The sequence below is a fragment of the Chelonus insularis genome, unplaced genomic scaffold, assembly GCF_013357705.1.
Source record: "Chelonus insularis isolate UGA/USDA-ARS -01 unplaced genomic scaffold, ASM1335770v1 scaffold_303_pilon, whole genome shotgun sequence".
Classification (NCBI taxonomy): Eukaryota; Metazoa; Arthropoda; class Insecta; order Hymenoptera; family Braconidae; genus Chelonus; species Chelonus insularis.
In genome coordinates, this window is record NW_023276792.1 from 908,391 (window position 1) to 926,050 (window position 17,660).

Sequence of the window (17,660 nt, forward strand, 5' to 3'; positions counted from 1 at the left end):
ACTTATTATTTACTTCAAAATTTATTATTTACTCCAAAATCTACTAACAAATATCACATCAGTTTACTGTTTTATAATTTTCTCCATAGTTTATCTTTATACTTAATATTTTAAATATTAGAAAAATATACTGAACTACGTAAAAATTCTAAAGGAAATTGTTTTCTTTTTTTCTTTAGTAACGTGTTTTAGTACTCCATTACTTAGTAACGTACACGAAATACATCGCTATAATTACAATAACATGTATTTACGTTTTAGCAACAATCAGAATGTATACAAAGTAAGATAAATTAATAGAATATGTTGTAAAAACGTATCGAAAGTTGTACATACTCGTTTTAACAACAATACATCGTCGGCCGGCACAGATAAGAGAGTTGTACGATAGAGGGAGAGACAAGCGCCTCGACGAAGGAAGGGAGAACGTTGTTGTGGTGAATCGAGTGCAGTTCTTCGCGATCTACCGTCCGGTTGACACGCACTTCAATGTAATTGTATTTGTACCATACTTTTTAAATTACAAATAAGCTAAATTCATTTTCTAATAATTTGTCTGTCATCTTTTATACTTTTTCTAACTATTTTTCATGAAAAACAACAATTAATTATTGTTATTACCGTAGATTGAACGGCAATTATTAATTTGTAATTGGATTATGACTGATTATAGGATATGATAAATTTATTACATTAAAGTGTGTTCAAAGAAGTGCTAGAATTTCAAATGAATAATTGTTAATGAAAACAATTTAAAATAGACATTTTTTAAGTGATAAAAGTTGCAAAGTTTTGTCGACTCTTACGCAGTTGCGGGCCGCAAGAGAGCGCAGTCGCTCGGACGACGTCGTACAAACTAGTCGTCTTCTCTCGTATTCTCGTTGCTTCTCTTGTGACTGTTTCACGCGATCAACGATCGAATGATTGCATTTAAATTCAATCAATGATAATTAATGGAAAATAATAAATAATAATTATTATTATAATTACAAAAGACAGCAACTGTGTTGTGAAAATTGTGAGTGAACAAATAAGTAAACTACGACTATTTATAAAATACATTTTTTAAATTAAAAAAAACTGTGAATAATCTGTGACAAAATGAAGTGCTGGAAAATGCCGGTATTTGGTGTGTTCCTGATTATTCTCCATGTTCTTGGAACTGTTCGCGGAATCACGGTGGACGAGAAAATGCGAGAGGATACTGATTTGTCTGAGGTAAGTTTTTTTTAGAGTCATTCGTTAGTATTCTAGTGTTATTTTGGTGAATGTATTCGATGAAAAGAGTTGTTTGATTAGCTTTGTTTGCTTCGTGCTACTGTTTATAATGATTTCCACTCGCTGGAATGTCTCGTCTGTTAGTCGAGGTCATGCTAGTAGCGAAGGACACGTACAAAATTGAAGTCAGGTCGACTGCAGAAATAAATCGAACGCGTTCTCCAGCGTCCTTGAACTTTAGGACGATGCAGCAACTATTCGGAGAAATTATTTTTGAACTTGAATTGTACTTTAGAATTGCTTTATATTTGTAGGAAAAGATTAATTCATCTAGGGATTAACATTTTTCTTGTTTATGATGAGAAATGAAATGAGCTATTGTTATTTATTTTCTATCAATCATAATACAAATTTGAATAATTATAAGCTTACTTGTCACACGATGATTTTTTTGTTTTCTTCTTGGTCAATGAACTATTAATAACTTAAATTACGTAATTCTGTGTCAACCAAATTTTTTAGTATTTATAGTGAAATTGAAGAATAATATTGGAGTAGTTTAAGTACTTTATTATTTTGGGATAAAAGAAGATATTTAAAAAAATTCTATGAATTAATTTGTTTTAAATTAAAAAAATTATATTTACTATTATTTTGGTTTATAACCTGTCAAATCAGATTAAACATTTTATTCGACAGCTGGTCATTCTTTTCTTCAACTATCAAAGTTTGATTTAAAATTCCAAAAGATACTGATATGATGTCTATATTTTTAACTCGTAAATTCCAGGATTATTTTCATGAGCCATAAAATAATATTTTATCTTTTGTGCTCTCGAATTCTCGCATTTTTCCGTTTAATTTTCAAGAATATACTTGAGAATGTCGACAGGTCACATTTTATGTAAAAATCTCATTTTTCTTATTATTAACACACATTTTATCCTTGATTTCAATTCATAAAATCATCTTATTATAATTGTTAATTAAATTAATATCGTAGCTAGTACATGAATAATGAATTTTAAGTATAGCTTTCTTTATTTATTTTTGTAATGATTTTTTTTTACGGATATTTACGGTGAATTAATGGATGAAAAAATGCTGGTGATGTGAACACATGAGTGACACACACACACGATTCATTAATCACCGATACAAAGAGTAGATGATTCTTTCGCATGACTCGGCGACTGTGTCACGCGCAAAAAATTCACTATCCCCCATCACTGTTTCCGGTCTTATAGTTTAACCACGATGCAGTCAAGTGTATGTAGTCTAAGGACGAAATACCACACCCAGTCACACCATTTTTCATTTTTTATCGTCTAATTCTATGTCTACTTTTTTCTTGGCTTCCTCTCTTATTCTTTAACAATAATCAAATGATAAATTTTACTAACATGAATGTTTGTCAATGGGACATCAATCGTACACTATTGTAAAAAATATTATAAATGCATTCGTTCATTTTGATTAATTAATTGATTATTAGTGATAATTAATCAAATTAGTCCTAATTAATCAATCGAGAAACTAATGTTCAAAGGTATATACTTATTCTAATAGACCTTTCATGTCATTATCATTTTTCAACTATTTTTAGTTAAATAATTGACGATTTTTATTTTCGTTGGTAAAAAATTGATTTATAAATGAGTTTTAAATCATTTAATCTTTTTAATTACTGTTAAGTTTTGTTATTGTTATAAATGAAGTCGAAATAGACAGGCAAAAAAATAAGTGAATCATTGATTCAAATGGTGGGATTAAATGAAATATATGTTGTGAAAAAAATGAGCATTCTTAAATGTTTTATTATTGAAACTAATTTAGAAAAAAACCATTAAAGTCGTATTGATAATGAAAAATGGCTAAAAGATGGAGTCTTTGTGGAAAATATCCCGCATGATACTTCAAGTTGTATTCAATTTATATATCATCCACATCCTCTCTATCCTCATCTCAATCCCATGGATATCTTTAACAATCGTTTTACTTCAGAGCTTCCGAGAAGCTGATGCTCCTTTATCTCTCATTGTTCTCTCTTGTTTCTGTTTCTCAAAAGAGAGATACACTCTATACGGGCGTTTAAATATAACAGATAATGAAATGTAACTTAGATTTACTTTCAATTGGGTTTAACTGTTCGCCTGAGCATGACTAAAAGACCGTTTTTTATTTTATCAATTGATTACAACTAAATTAATAAGATAATTAATGCTTAGAGACATTAATATGACTGGTAATGATTCGAATATCGAAAATAAAATGGCTTTTTGATGACCGCTAATTTTTGGTCCGGAAAATAAGAGAATAGCTCGTATGATGTAATCAATGGGGAAAAAATGTGTAAAAAAGTGGAAGATGAGAAAAAGAGTTTAAAACGTAATTCAGGGCAATCAGCGAGTTCGGGACAATTGACTCCAGCTTCGTGACGCAGCTGAACAATACTAATTGGTTAATTGAAGCGTGTCTATAGTTTTGTATTCAAGACTTGATATTTCTTTCATAATTGCTTCTATTTTTCCTCTTTTCCTCTCATTTTTTACTCTTAATCGTTCTTGCAGTGCTTATTGCTCGCTGTTGGTCTTGATTTATCACCGAACATTGAACTGGATGGTTGACTGTTACACATGGTGATTCTTTCTTGGCAACGAATATACCATTTTCATTTAAATAGTAACTATTTATTTAGCATGAGTTACGTTTGAAAAAGAGAAAAAGCTATTGTATTAGGTATAACTATATAAACAATTCATTTCCGTTTTTCCACCTGACCTAGATAGTAATATTTTTTGTTTTGTGGGATGGATCTGTATCCTTGGCCTTCATTTGATGCTTCGCTTAGTTTTATTTAAAATGAAAAGTGTTGGTTATTTTTTCTTTTAAATTAAAGTAATAATTTTCCTTTTAACTATTGATTTAAATTATTTTGTAGTTAATATTTTGGTATGAAATTAAGGTATTTGAAAACATCAATTTACTCGAAAAGTTCAAAAAAATTGGTTCAGGATGAAAAAATTCACTAAAATAGTATAGTAGTAATAAAACTCTATGATTCAATAAAATTTGTTGTATTGAAAAAATTTTTATAAAAAAAAGATTACGATTCATCAGTTAAAATAAAGCATAAATGTTTTCAATCCTTCTTTGAAGTTTATTCAAAAAAATGTTTTATCAATATTTTCGGTAAACTTTTCATTGAAATCAATTCAGTTATTATTCACTCAAAAAAAAAGAAAACTTCTGAATTTATTTAGCATTTGAAAAATGATCTTGATTTCTCGATACACTTCAAGGTGTACTCACTTGAAAGCATAAAAAGTAAATAAATAAATCAGTAAATAGACAAATGAACCAACAATGGAGTAGTTTTCATTTATCAAATTGACTTTTGTCCTATTTTCATTCTTATTTTTCAAGCAATTTGATTCCATCAATCACCATCTCTTCCTCTTTTTCATTTAATTTTCTATATCTGAAAGCAGAATACATGAACTTTGGATACGCATGTAAAGTTGATTTACTCACGAACAATAGTTTTAATCGATTTTGCGGAATATGCCAGCTGTCATTCCCAGATAATACAATTCTGGAGATATTGTCCTCCTCAAAGACAAGTAGACGTAATGTATTATAATACCTACGTATAAGCATCAACTTATATTTTTCATTGACTCATCTGCTTCTATTATTTGTGCTAAATTTTTTAAAAATGAATTTAATCATTTTCGCTTTGATTAAATATTCATCTCTTATTTTCGCACAGAAAAATTTTTAAAATAAAAAAGAAGAAAAATACGATTTTTTATCTCAATAAAAATTTAATAACACTATGATGCATAAAAGAACAATCAATTGAAGCAATTAACTTTGTTTATTAGGATTCTCAGCTTCCTCTTGTGCTGACTTTATTTGACATAGAGTTGATAGTAGAAATCGATAGTCGCAATAGCGTCAAATGTCCTCTCGAGATGACATTTGCAAGTGGAGTAGAGAGAATTTGCAACAGAAAGTGAGGCATGAGAGGAGAGCAGAGAATTGGAGTGAAGGTAAAAGAACCGGAAAGAAGATGGGTATTGAAGAAGAGTGAGGAACTTTATGTTCAGACTTTATTGACTGGAATACGACTGTTGAATCGTCTAGTTAACTATCACTGTTCATATCTCACTTTGATTCATAATTTTCCCTTTCCCTTCTTCACACTCATTTTCTCTATCTCAAGACCTCATCTTTTGTTACATCATGTCAGAGCATAAGCTTATGGGTTTCGATTTCATATCAGCTTAATCTGACCACATTCGCAGGAGTATCTTTTTTTTATCATTATGTAGATAGACATCATCTATTGCTATTACTTTAAACGAGATTTTTCTCATTGATAGGTGAACTCTCGAAACCTCAAAACCATAACAAAATAACCAAATAATATTTAAATATGTCAATAATATTATTTCTCTAAATAGTTGAACAACTTTTGAAAAATAACATTTATTATATAATATTAATTAAATTTTGAATGAAATCTTTCTGAGTATTCGAATAATAATCATCAAATACCAACTCATGGATAACGTCATTGTAAAACCGTTCATAACTGTGTGTGGTTGAAACAAAATTCACTTTTCAGAGAAAGCCGTCAAATATTTATGCATTTATTACAATTTGTGGTATAATTTATTGTTTGTTTATTTTACGAAACTAAAATTGATTGTAAAAACATCGAAGTAAATTTCAAAAGCTACAATTATATTAATATTCATTGAAAATTTATTTAATAGATAATAAATATTCAAAAATTACACAATTTACTTATTACACAATTCTATTTATCATAAAACCGTATAAAAAGTTTCAATAATTTTTACAAGTTCTTTATTCAAATGATTAATATGATAAAAAAAAAAAACATGAAAATACTTACATTTGAAATATCAATTACAATTCATTAATTTAATATTTCACATAGCTGATAATGGTGAAAAGTCAAAGCAAAATATTTCTTTGAAATAACAGACTCGTATGTATTTTATATATTTATATAAAACATCAAATGGTCAGTGAATGTATTCGGATTACATTACACAGTGTCAGCATACTGTTAAAGCTACGGGTGAGAATGAGCTATGATTGCTACTTCAATTGCAGCTCAATGACATCCTCTGTTAGCCATTAATCTATATATTAAACGTGCTACACATATAACAAAACGATATATGGTTATTTAAAACGTGCATGTAGGTGCTATAAACGAGGGCCATTAATTTATTCTATGCCAATGTACAGAATTTTTTTTTTAAATATCAATTTATTTATTTTTTCTTCATAATACTTGTTTTTAATTGAATTAATGAGTTATTTCAAATTTATTTCGATGGTAATATAAAATATTTTAATTAATCAAACAGGGATTTAATTTATAAAATTTCCTCTAGAAAATTATGTGGTGCTCATGACCTCTGAAACTATCGATTATCCCGCCAGAGGAGGAGACAAATATAATAAAAGAGGATTAATCTCTTTTGTTTGCTATTTAATTTTTTTTTCCTTACAATTAATTAAATTCAAGAATAAAAATAAATGAATAATTAATCAAATGAAGTATTTAATTTATTAAGCTCAGAAAAAATAATAAATAATTCAAGTGATGATGGGAAAATATTATGTTCATCCAGGCAGAAGAAAAGAAAAAATAAATAATAAATTGAAAATTTATTCTATCTTCTTGCTACGTGATCTCTTTAGTACGTTGTTAATTAATTTTTTTTTTGATTCATTTCATTATAATTCTGTGATAAACTGCGAACTGATTTGTTAGGATGTTCATTTTCTCATAATTGATGATAGAAGTGTATCACAAATTTATGTTTCAGTTTATTTTTCTAAAAGTGGTTAAAGAAAAATATTTTAGAGAAATAAAGGAATGCTGGGTGATGAACGAAAATTTACAGAATATGAATATAAACAAAGTTGCCATCTTTTATCTTCATATTAGATTCTACAGGAAAATAAGGCAGTTTGTAGATTCAAATATAGGTGACACTTTACAGTGACGTCTTCTTTCAAGAAAGAAAGATCGAAGCGATTTATATGCTAATCAAAACTACTCTTTTTCCTCTTTTTCCTTTGAATTACCATAACATCAATTTAACAATGTCTATCGATCATTTTAACCATCAACCCTTCTTTCTTTTCGTTCACTATAGGTTACCTATATACTTTGTACACTTATTCGTTCGTTTATTAGAAGAAGAAGGCATTTTAGTTTTCCATCACCATTACTGATATACTATATCATCACCATAAAATCAATCATCAGCGTTTGCATTTAATTTTCTTAGCAATTTCACTGTCAAAACAGTTCCAACTTGTAATAAAATTTATGCTTACTTATTATAATGTAGTCTGTGTTTTGAAAAAATTAATCTGAATTAATTTGACTTATTCATAATTTCTTGAAGTAAAAACTTCTCAGTAGTATTCTAATGCATCTTAAGTTTCAAGTATACTTCAAGATGAATTTGGTAACTCATGAATTGAATATTTGATTTTTAAAAAAGCTTTTGATGTTATAAATTATATCAAATGGTACGTAAACAGCAAAAATCTTATAAAAGGTATGGAATAAAAAACCCCAATAAATAAATAGTAATGAGTTGAGTCTGTGGTCCAAAATATTAATTCACATGTTGATAGAAAAAGTTACTCTTGTTTAGTTCTGTGTGCCCATAAAAGTCTTCAGTTTATTTCTTTTCATCCAATTTAATGTCTTCCATGAATCAAACTATCAAATCAACCTCATGAATTTTTAAAATAAATTATTCAACTAGGAACTTCTGGGACTAATCAATGGAAACCAGTAATCGAAAATCATCAATTTAATTCTTAATCAATTATACAACCTTACCAGCTCTATAATAATGGGCCTTTATCTGAACTTGACCCATGATTCCATCAAGATCACAATCACTAAAATCTAGATTCAAAATCAGCCCCATAGATCTAGATGCAACGTTGCTCCAACCATTCTGCTGGACCAGCATCTAATCTAAAACCCCTCCCTATCCGTTTTAGATCCTGATCTACAGGGTTCAGGCATGGATCATGAATTTCTGCCACATAAACAGAGGACAGAGAAGCAACACTGATGAGGTTAGGTCTAGATTGCACGCAGTTGGAAGCCGTTTATTCGCTCGTGCTAATCGATTAGCCATTGGATCAGTGAATCTTTGGTGGTGATGCTGGTTTCGTGATTGATGAATTATTACGGCGTCTGGTAAATGTTAGTTTCCAATCAGACCTTGTGATACTGAATGGAAATGCATTAATTCGTTACATGATTACAAAGTTACCCTTGGTTTATACTATTAATATGATCGTGTTATTGAAAAAAGAACTCTATCAAGTATCTGCTAATGAATGTAATAAATATTAAGCACACCTGAATTCAAATGTTTTATGAATGGCTATTAATTATTATCTTTGTGAATTATCTTTCATTATTGATTTATTATAATACTTTTGTTAAATAGAAGTTATTGTGGAATGAAACTCTTGTGGACGTATTAATGTACTAACAAAATTTTTATAATCAAAAAAATGTCAAAAGAGGGAAGCAAACTTTAATGTTTAATATAAATCCTCTTATTTTTTTGTAGTTTTGAACTTTTTCAGACTTTTTCAATAAAATCCTTGAATGTTGGTATAATATTAAACTCTCGAGGTTTTTCAAAATATCCTCAGTGCAGCCTTAGACTTGTTTGTCATCAAGTAAATGTTCTCGAACCAATAGTACACTTGCTTTTGCAGTGGAAGTTTGCCAGCCGATTTTAGACAGAAATCAAAGTTGAATATTTACTTCTACGGATGTTTCATTGTAGATCTTGAGAGTTTCAAGACAAGTATTCTTTGGCATTTGAATATTTTTCTAAACGACGATGCAGAATAGGTTGACGCTCTTATGTAGGTATGAGGGTGAATGAATTTTTTCTGAAAGTCAAAATGAAGTTTGCTTCATCATACACGTATGAAAGACGTACTTTTTTTTGCTAAAGCAAAACTCTATTTCTATTGTTATTGCTTGTTCTTTCACATAATCAACATGAGGACTTTAACTCAAGTATCTGTAGTCTCTAGGGTACATCACATGGTTAAAGATAAAGACTCTTTCGTTATGAAAGAAAACTTAAGGATATCGATCTTATAGCGTAAATTGTGTGCCATTCAGTGTAGTCTTAACAGAAATAATTTAGAAGTGTTACTATTTTAGTCTGTAACCGCGTCAAGTAATATTTTTTGTTCTTGATTGATTCTTAGGTAGATTCAAAGTAGTTCTATAATAGATCCATATACAGAGAAAATAAGTAAGGCTTGTAACACTTTCCTTAGCGAGAAATTTGTAATCAAATATATTTTAATAAACCGCAGCATAATTATATGTTTCAAAACATAATTATTAACAAAAATAAAAAGTGGTCGGAATTAGGAAGGTGGTCGGAGATAGGTCACTTTACGTTAAATGCAACAATAAAAAAATTGAGGTATATATTAATGTACAATTTCCAGTTGACATAAATTAAAATGGACTTGACGTGTAAAGGAATTTGTCCTTTACGGTAAAGTCGAACCGCATAAATATTTTGACTGGAAACGTAAAGTAAATTTTCCTGTCCAGGCTGACCGTCCCTATTTTTTCTCGCTTGTCTTATGACTACTACTAGAATTCCAGTCGCTCGCTTTTTTACTTTTTTCTCCGTACATAGATCTGCCTATAAACTGCTTATAGGGCAGTTTCAGGGGACAGTAGCTTTAGAGTTCATTATTTGTTTTGATTTCAAAATAAGCTTTCTATGCAACTGTCTTTATAGAACAAATCCTTTCTTAGAAAAGGCATGACCGGATCCGTCATCGCTTTATTCAGAAGTTGATTGGTTGTTAGAAGTAATGACGGGAAAGATTTTTAATTTGAAAATCAAATGAAATATAATTTTTCATGTTTATTCACGTATATGATTCGATGCTGAGCGTACGCATCGTGCCTGTACTCTGCTAGTATAATAAATTAAAGCTCCAATTTTTGTCTGATTTTCTTCCGATTACTTATTTATAACAAATTCAAATGTACGGATTTTATAAGAGTTATTTATTTTATTCTTTTAAGTCCATATTGTAAAAATACATCCTCAGATATTACTCCTGAGCAAATAATTGTCAGAGTGTAATTACAGAAGTTTAATAAAACGTACAGACGACTGATGGATGGAGAAAAAAAATATTTACTTACAGAAGGAAAAAAGAATGTATAGATAAGTAGTTGGGGCGGCAAAGATGGTATAAAAGCAAGGGTGAAATATCAGAGGGATACTTTCACGCATTAATTCTGTGACGAACCGGAAGTGATGACAGGAGATCCTGTCAAAGGTAAGTTTGTAAAAAACATCGATCTTTTTTTTAGAATGGTTGAAAAATCATGAGATATAGATATTGGTATGGATAAGAGTGAGCGGAGAATAAACTGAATAAGAAAAGCTACCAAGAAGAAAAGACTCTCGTGGGAGGGATGGAGACAATTCTTGCCAGAGGCGTCACACCAGAAATCTAGCCACCTAACCAATCTCAATGTTTTTTATTGTCTTTTCTTTTGCTTGCCTCATCACTTGCTATTCTCTCGTTTTTTCCCCTTTTTGATTCTCTTCGTAAATCGTCTTCTCAACTACTTGGTAAATATTATGGTCTTGTTGAATTATTTTCAAAGATGAAATTCAAAAGCACATTATTTACATACTTCAAGCATTCAATTTATTTATATTTATTTTATAATAATCATTTTTCTCATCGGTGTTTCATGATATATATTGGTGGCAGTGAGAGTCTCAAATTTAAAATGTAAAACAGATTTGACGATATTGAATTAATTTAATTATTTATTTTAAGTAATTTTGAAAAATTATTGTGGATGGAAAAATGGTCGACTATTTTATTTGTTCCATTTTTTTTGTGAGAAAATTGTAACAATAATTTCTACAATGATTAATGCTTGTTGTGCTATTGTTAACATTTTTTCTTTTTTTCTGTTTCAGGTAAGGATCATTAACTTTTTCTTTGTATTTTTGGTATCACTACAGCTCAGACACAAAGTTGAATCAATTCTGTGCTTTTTTTTTCATCTCATATATCAGAATTATTTCGTAGAATCAATTGGATTCCTTTGAACTTTGAACGATCAGTAATAGTAAGTTTTATCATTTTCTCTGTAATATTTTTTTTTACTGAAAAAAAAGAATTAACAAAGTTGAATAACGTTTGAAAAAATATAAAAATTATAAAAGAAAGTAAATAAAAGCTTTTATGATTAAAAGATAGTATTGAGACGGTAAGAATGATGATGGAAGAAAGCGAAAAAATAAAAAATGAGATTAAAAAAATTTTTGTAAAAGATTTAAAATCTATGAGTCATCGTGTCATACTTTTGTGAATCGGCAAAGATCATTAATTATATCACCTGGAGTGATACTTTTAATCATTAGTTTTTCCATTTTTGACAATTCAAAGCAAGTTTTTCCGAGTACAATATAAAGATGAATAGAACAGGATGCATCTGGTCCTGTGAAATTGGAATTACCGATTCGAAGGGTGAGTCTGCGTTTCTGATCCCTTGAGATCATAGGGAATTAGTTGGATATTATACACATTCGTAACTGCGGCTTGTGTAATGCCGAATTGATATTCCAGAACACATACGCGGTTTCTAAATTAATCATAAATTAATTTTGACCTTCCAATAATTGTTCAGATAACAAAAAAAATTTTTTCGATTTATATTATTGCATTGATCTCGACTTAGAATAGTCCATTTCTTTTTTAATTACTTTATTTAACAGTGAAATAATTGGATATTTTTTAAAATTATTATCAGTTATTCAGAAAATTGCATGTGTGATTGGATCCAATTATTGGACGAATAATCAACCAATAGATTGTTAAAAATAGAATTATAAATATTTCAATTAAAAATTCAATTTAGCAACTTTAACATTAAACAATAGTAAATGATTCATGACAAAAATTTTTTGAATCAGATGATAAAATGATGGTTTCAACATATTTAAAAATAGCTTTTTGTTTAAACATATGATATTACTTTGGTTTTCAATGCTTTGTTCGATATTTTGTAACTGGACCTATTGTGTGGGTGTCAGCAGTTGGACTGGATTATTTACTAATTCCTTCTCTCATTTCAGTAATTTTTAATGAAAAAACAATGACTATTATCTTAATTACACTTATTCTCATCAATTTCAAATGTTTTTTTTTTAAAATACCAATTCCATATTTGGAATATATTAAGAACCTATCAAAACATTTGTTCAATTTAAATGATTGTTTTTGAAGAAAAAATCCTGAAATGTGTTTAATCGGACATTTATTACTAAAATCAATATTCAATCCAGATTAATTTTTCAGTAAATATATCAGTTATTTATTTCTTATAAATTCTTTATAATTTTTTTCTTTCAACAAACAAACAAACTCCCCTCTTGATATTTAATGAAAACAAAAGAGTCCAGTTTAATTTAGAAAAATAGAGGCTTATATAAATAGGAATCGATAGCTTGAATACTAAGCTATCTTGCTTTCACTATCTATATATACAATAAAAAGTATCTACTGAAAGCTTTTTAATAATAACAAAATGAATGCCGAAATTTCTGACAATAAGCTTCGAAAACGTGACGTATTCTAAAAGACTGATATGGCTGAAGGGTAGAAATATTTGCTATCCACTTTATACAGTCTTTTCTCTTCTAACTTCCGGTCCTCCAAATTCCCCTTGAATTTAGATCCACCCCAGAATAGATTCACTACACCCTTCTTCATGGTTTTCTCGCACACTCACCGCACGCCTTCATCTGTATTCTCTGTTCCTCCTTTCGTCACGGCTCCTGTAATTTGTTCACTCACTGCCAACCCGCACCAGTCTGTGAGGAATATTACCCTCTTACCACAAAACCATTCTAAATCTACTGAATCGTTTCAGTATTATTGAAACGACGGTTAATAAGTATTCTCGTTAGTCTCATGATCAATAACTATCTAAAGAAAAATATTACTATATTGATTATAATGACTTGAAGTTTATATTATCTAATACTAAATAGATACAATAAAAACTCATTATTTAGAAAAATGGGGTCTTGGATGATGAAGGAATTATTTTGGAACATACATTCAACGAATAAGTTAATTTAAAAAAATTTTTCATATAAAAGAAATATAATTATAGTTTTTTGATTAATGATGACGTTTTTAATAAACTTGCTAATTAAAGTGAGATTGTTTTTTTTGTTTTATATAGATTCTGATGCCAATAAAATTTTATATATTATGAAAATTTTTCCACCTTGGTATGGTTACTTTATTTTCAATCTCATTGTGATGATAACAAAAGATAAAAAATCAATTTTCTGGCCTAATTAATGGAGAAAAAAGATACAAATATAATAGCTCTTCAAGCTATTTTTTAAAATTAAAAGTTTGAAATATGGAAATTAAAAAAATTCTGATTAATATTTGACATTCTTTCTATTATTTATAACTAATTTTACTTTTTTAATCATACACCAGAGTATTCTTCTAATTTTTTGCAAAAAATATTAATAAAACCCTCACACATTTTTTTTATATATTTCAAAGAGTAGTCTAATGGATTATTCTATAGACTTGATAACATAATTTTAAATAGAATATTAATATTATGTGAGCATCTAGCTTTTTAGATGTCTAATGTATATTTAATAATGTTTTTGGAAAGATATAAGAATATGTAATTGCATGATGATTCATTTGAATGCATGTTTAACAGTGATGATTTAGCTTATCAAATAAATAAAAATTCGTTATTGCTTTTATATGAAATTTTAGTATAATAAATTTCCTGTAAAGCCGGACGCTACTTTTAATACCGCATCCCCTTTAATTCTATCCTCCTCGTAATGGAAATGCAATATCCCTGGGTCTATTCGTCATGTGACACTCGAGCTACGAAATATTGCGAAATATACTGCATTAGTAGTAGCATCATATTACATTTACTGACTAAATTCGTCCCAGTCTTTCGATCGTGTGTGGCCTAAAATTTCAAGTGCTTCTTTGTTATTTTTATATCACTATTTCATCCAGCACTCATCACCAAATGATTTTTCATTCGTTGTAGCTAAAGTGCAAAATCCACTTTAACATCTTTTTTTTTACAGAGTTATGTCAATTTTATAGAATAATTAATGATATTTAATTGAATTATAGATTCATTTTATTATCAAGAATATTACGATCATTAATCATTATTCAAAATTTAATTTTCAGTTGTTTTATTATCATGATTAAAACTATTTGATATTTTATTATTTAAAATAATTTATAATAATTTCTTAATGAAGCACAGTATCTTTTTTATTTAAAAAATACTCTAGTGATTTTTATTCTGAACTTTTCTTCATTTAGATATGTTTTTCGCACATTTTTTGAAACTTTAGATTAAAATAACTTATAGATAATATTATTTAATTCACCTTAACTATTTACCGTTAAATGCAAATAGTCAGCAAAAAAATTCAGCAGATAAGTTATTGTTTTACATAATATTGATGTGTAGAACATTGCATTTAATGAAGTTAGTTGTTTAACCGAAATTAATTATAAAAGTTTTTTTAGTAGTAAAGGTACTTAAATATTATTAAATAACATAGATTTCCAATAAAACAACACTTTATAGTCTCTTTCCATAAATTTGTTCAAAGTTTTTTTTATGTTTTTTCGAACAATCTTAAAGTTTCAATATTTATTATCTTCTTAATCAACAGATCACAAAGTTAACAAGCAGAGCAAAACACTAAACTCAACCCTACTGAAAGTTATTTGACCAGAGTTATTTTAGTTTAGTTTCTTTCGTCAATTTAATTCGTTCTCTTTTTATTGTCTTATATTTTTCACTATTTTTAAAAAAAGTTTCTTTATTTGTATATTTTTTTTTCTTGTTTCTTTATCGATTTGACAAAAGTTGGATATGTTTGCCAAGGGTAAGAACATACTTCTTTATCTTTTATTCTCAAACTTGTTCTGGCGCTTCTCCCTCTTTCACTGATGACGGTTCAAGATATCCCCGGAAAATAGTTCAAGGTTATTTCGTATCGATTTTCCAGGCCCTCTAGTCTCTGCAGGATATCCAGAATTACGTAAGCGATGACCTTCTTTACCTCTGAACCACCTCCCAAATGTTGACTGCACTGCATACGAAATTTAGTCTGAAAAAAAATTATCATTAAAATTCACGAATTTTGCAAAGTTTTTTTCCTTTTGACTTTTTTTGCATGCTCTAAATGCATAATTTCACAGCGATAAATCAAATTTCATGTTTCCATTAATTCTCATACCACCTCTTTATACTTATACTATAAAACATGCTTTCATCGAAGTTTCTTTATGAAGTCAATCATGAAAACTTGAGCAATTTTTTACTTTATTAACTACTCATTCAATTTTCATTAGACTTTTTTTTGTGCTATCGTCATAACGTCATTTTAATTTTTCTAAATGACCTCTTTTACGATTAAATAAAGTAGAGTGTATGATATTGAGGTATATACATATATATTATACGATTGATTGAATTATACGGAATTGCGTGTTAGTTTGATGGCCTATTAAAGAGGTTTTCTTGTTAGTAAAGCAGATAGATTTATATTAGAAAAGAGTGGTTAAGTTACTGATTTAATGTTATCTCAAATTAAACAGAAATCTTTTATTTCACCTGCCTTTCAATTGTCCATACGCTGAAAAATCAATATTCTAGATAAATTAATTGCAATTGCTCAGGACACTGGAAATTCAAAATAATTAATTAAAAATAAATAATTAATTAGTGATAAAACCTTTTTTTAAACATTTTTTTCTGTTGATTTAAAAATTTATCAGAATTTTTTTCATTTGTTTTTTTTTATAAATTTATACCGTAAAAATAACAAATTGTAATTTCGAAAAAATGTATTTTTATAATTAACATATGCATAGAAGAAAAATCATTATAGTGAATTTAACATAAAAAGTGTAACAAAAATTCATATAAAAGAGTTTCATTAAAAGAACTGATAATTGAGTATCATCTACGGAAAAAAATTTTCTGTGTACCAATGTTTTCTCATCAGCACCGAGAAAAATATCATGGATGATATCTGAATAATATTTTTCGCAATTTCCACTTTTGCTTTGGTCTAGTGTGAATCCCTCAGAGTCTCATTTACTAGGATCACTTGCAATATGTCGGCATTTTGTCCACTGTGTCCAATGCTCGAGGGTATGAAAAGGAATGTGAGATCCTCTTTCTCTACATTCACACTTGTACGAGGTTGAGTTTATATAGAAAGGGGTAGATATGTGTAGTGGTGGAAGAACGGAACGGAATATAAGTTGTAGTAGAGGTATAGAGGAGCTTCTAACCCTCAGGTTACGTCATGGGGATAACCAATGGAACAGTTTGGCTGAGCTACGATGAATTATAGACTTCTAGATGACCGCAGTTTTGTTGAAACATTCTCACAATATTTAATGCTCAATATAGCTCCCGTGAGATTTGAATCCCGAGATGGAGGAATAAATTTCGAGTTTGTAATTTGAGTTAGTATTATTCATTATGGAATTTCTTTAAATATTCTGCAGCAATAGTGAGTTAATTTTCTTAATCATAGGTATTAGTGCAATTTAATTTGAATAACTTCATTTAAGTGGGAAATTTGATTATATTTAATTACTTATACTTCAATGAAAGTTCTTCAAGAATTGACATCACAAAAGAAAAATGGTTTTTAAAGAAATACGTTTTATTAATTTTATCATGAAAAAAAATAGTTGATGAGCAAAAATAAATTTCTTAGTCTCAAGTAAAAAATAATCAGGATAATAATCGCTGACTTAACCTTGGTTTTAAACATAAAGACACTAAACTTCGTCTGCGACGAAAGTAAACTTTTCATCTTAAAGACGCTTTACACGAGGAACTAATTAACCAGTCGCTGCTGCAATAGACCTCGACGCGAAGTCGAAAGTGATTATTTTGGGGATGAGTATTCTATGAAGATGCACTTGAATCTTGCTTGGTCTGTGCCTCGAGGGTGACTAAAACGTGCCGAGGGGCTTTCTTCTTAGACTTAGTACAAGATCCTCTTTGACCTTTTAATAACTGTGGCATAGAACTCACACTTACCTATCATCACCAAATTTTTATATTTCACACATATACTCAATACAATTTTGAAATTATTTCAATTATATGTGACAGTCGAGAGAATTTTATATGAATTTCATGGAATGAATTTTGATTGAATAAAATATTAGAGTATATTGTAATATTTATTCGTAAAAAAATATTTAAAAAAATCATTGGAATT

The 17,660-nt window shown here is 28.7% G+C and overlaps 1 protein-coding gene across 4 annotated transcripts in view; it reads left to right on the forward strand.

The window, feature by feature from the left end:
- Window positions 1-464: 464 nt before the first annotated feature.
- Fas1 (fasciclin 1) overlaps window positions 465-17,660 on the forward strand; it is a 125,669-nt gene continuing 108,473 nt past the window's right edge. For all 4 annotated transcript variants that reach the window (XM_035093932.1, XM_035093935.1, XM_035093933.1 and 1 more), the window contains exon 1: window positions 465-1,218. In XM_035093932.1, the coding sequence (XP_034949823.1) occupies window positions 1,102-1,218 (117 nt within the window). In that variant the 5' untranslated portion in view covers window positions 465-1,101. The remainder of the gene's footprint in view (window positions 1,219-17,660) is intronic.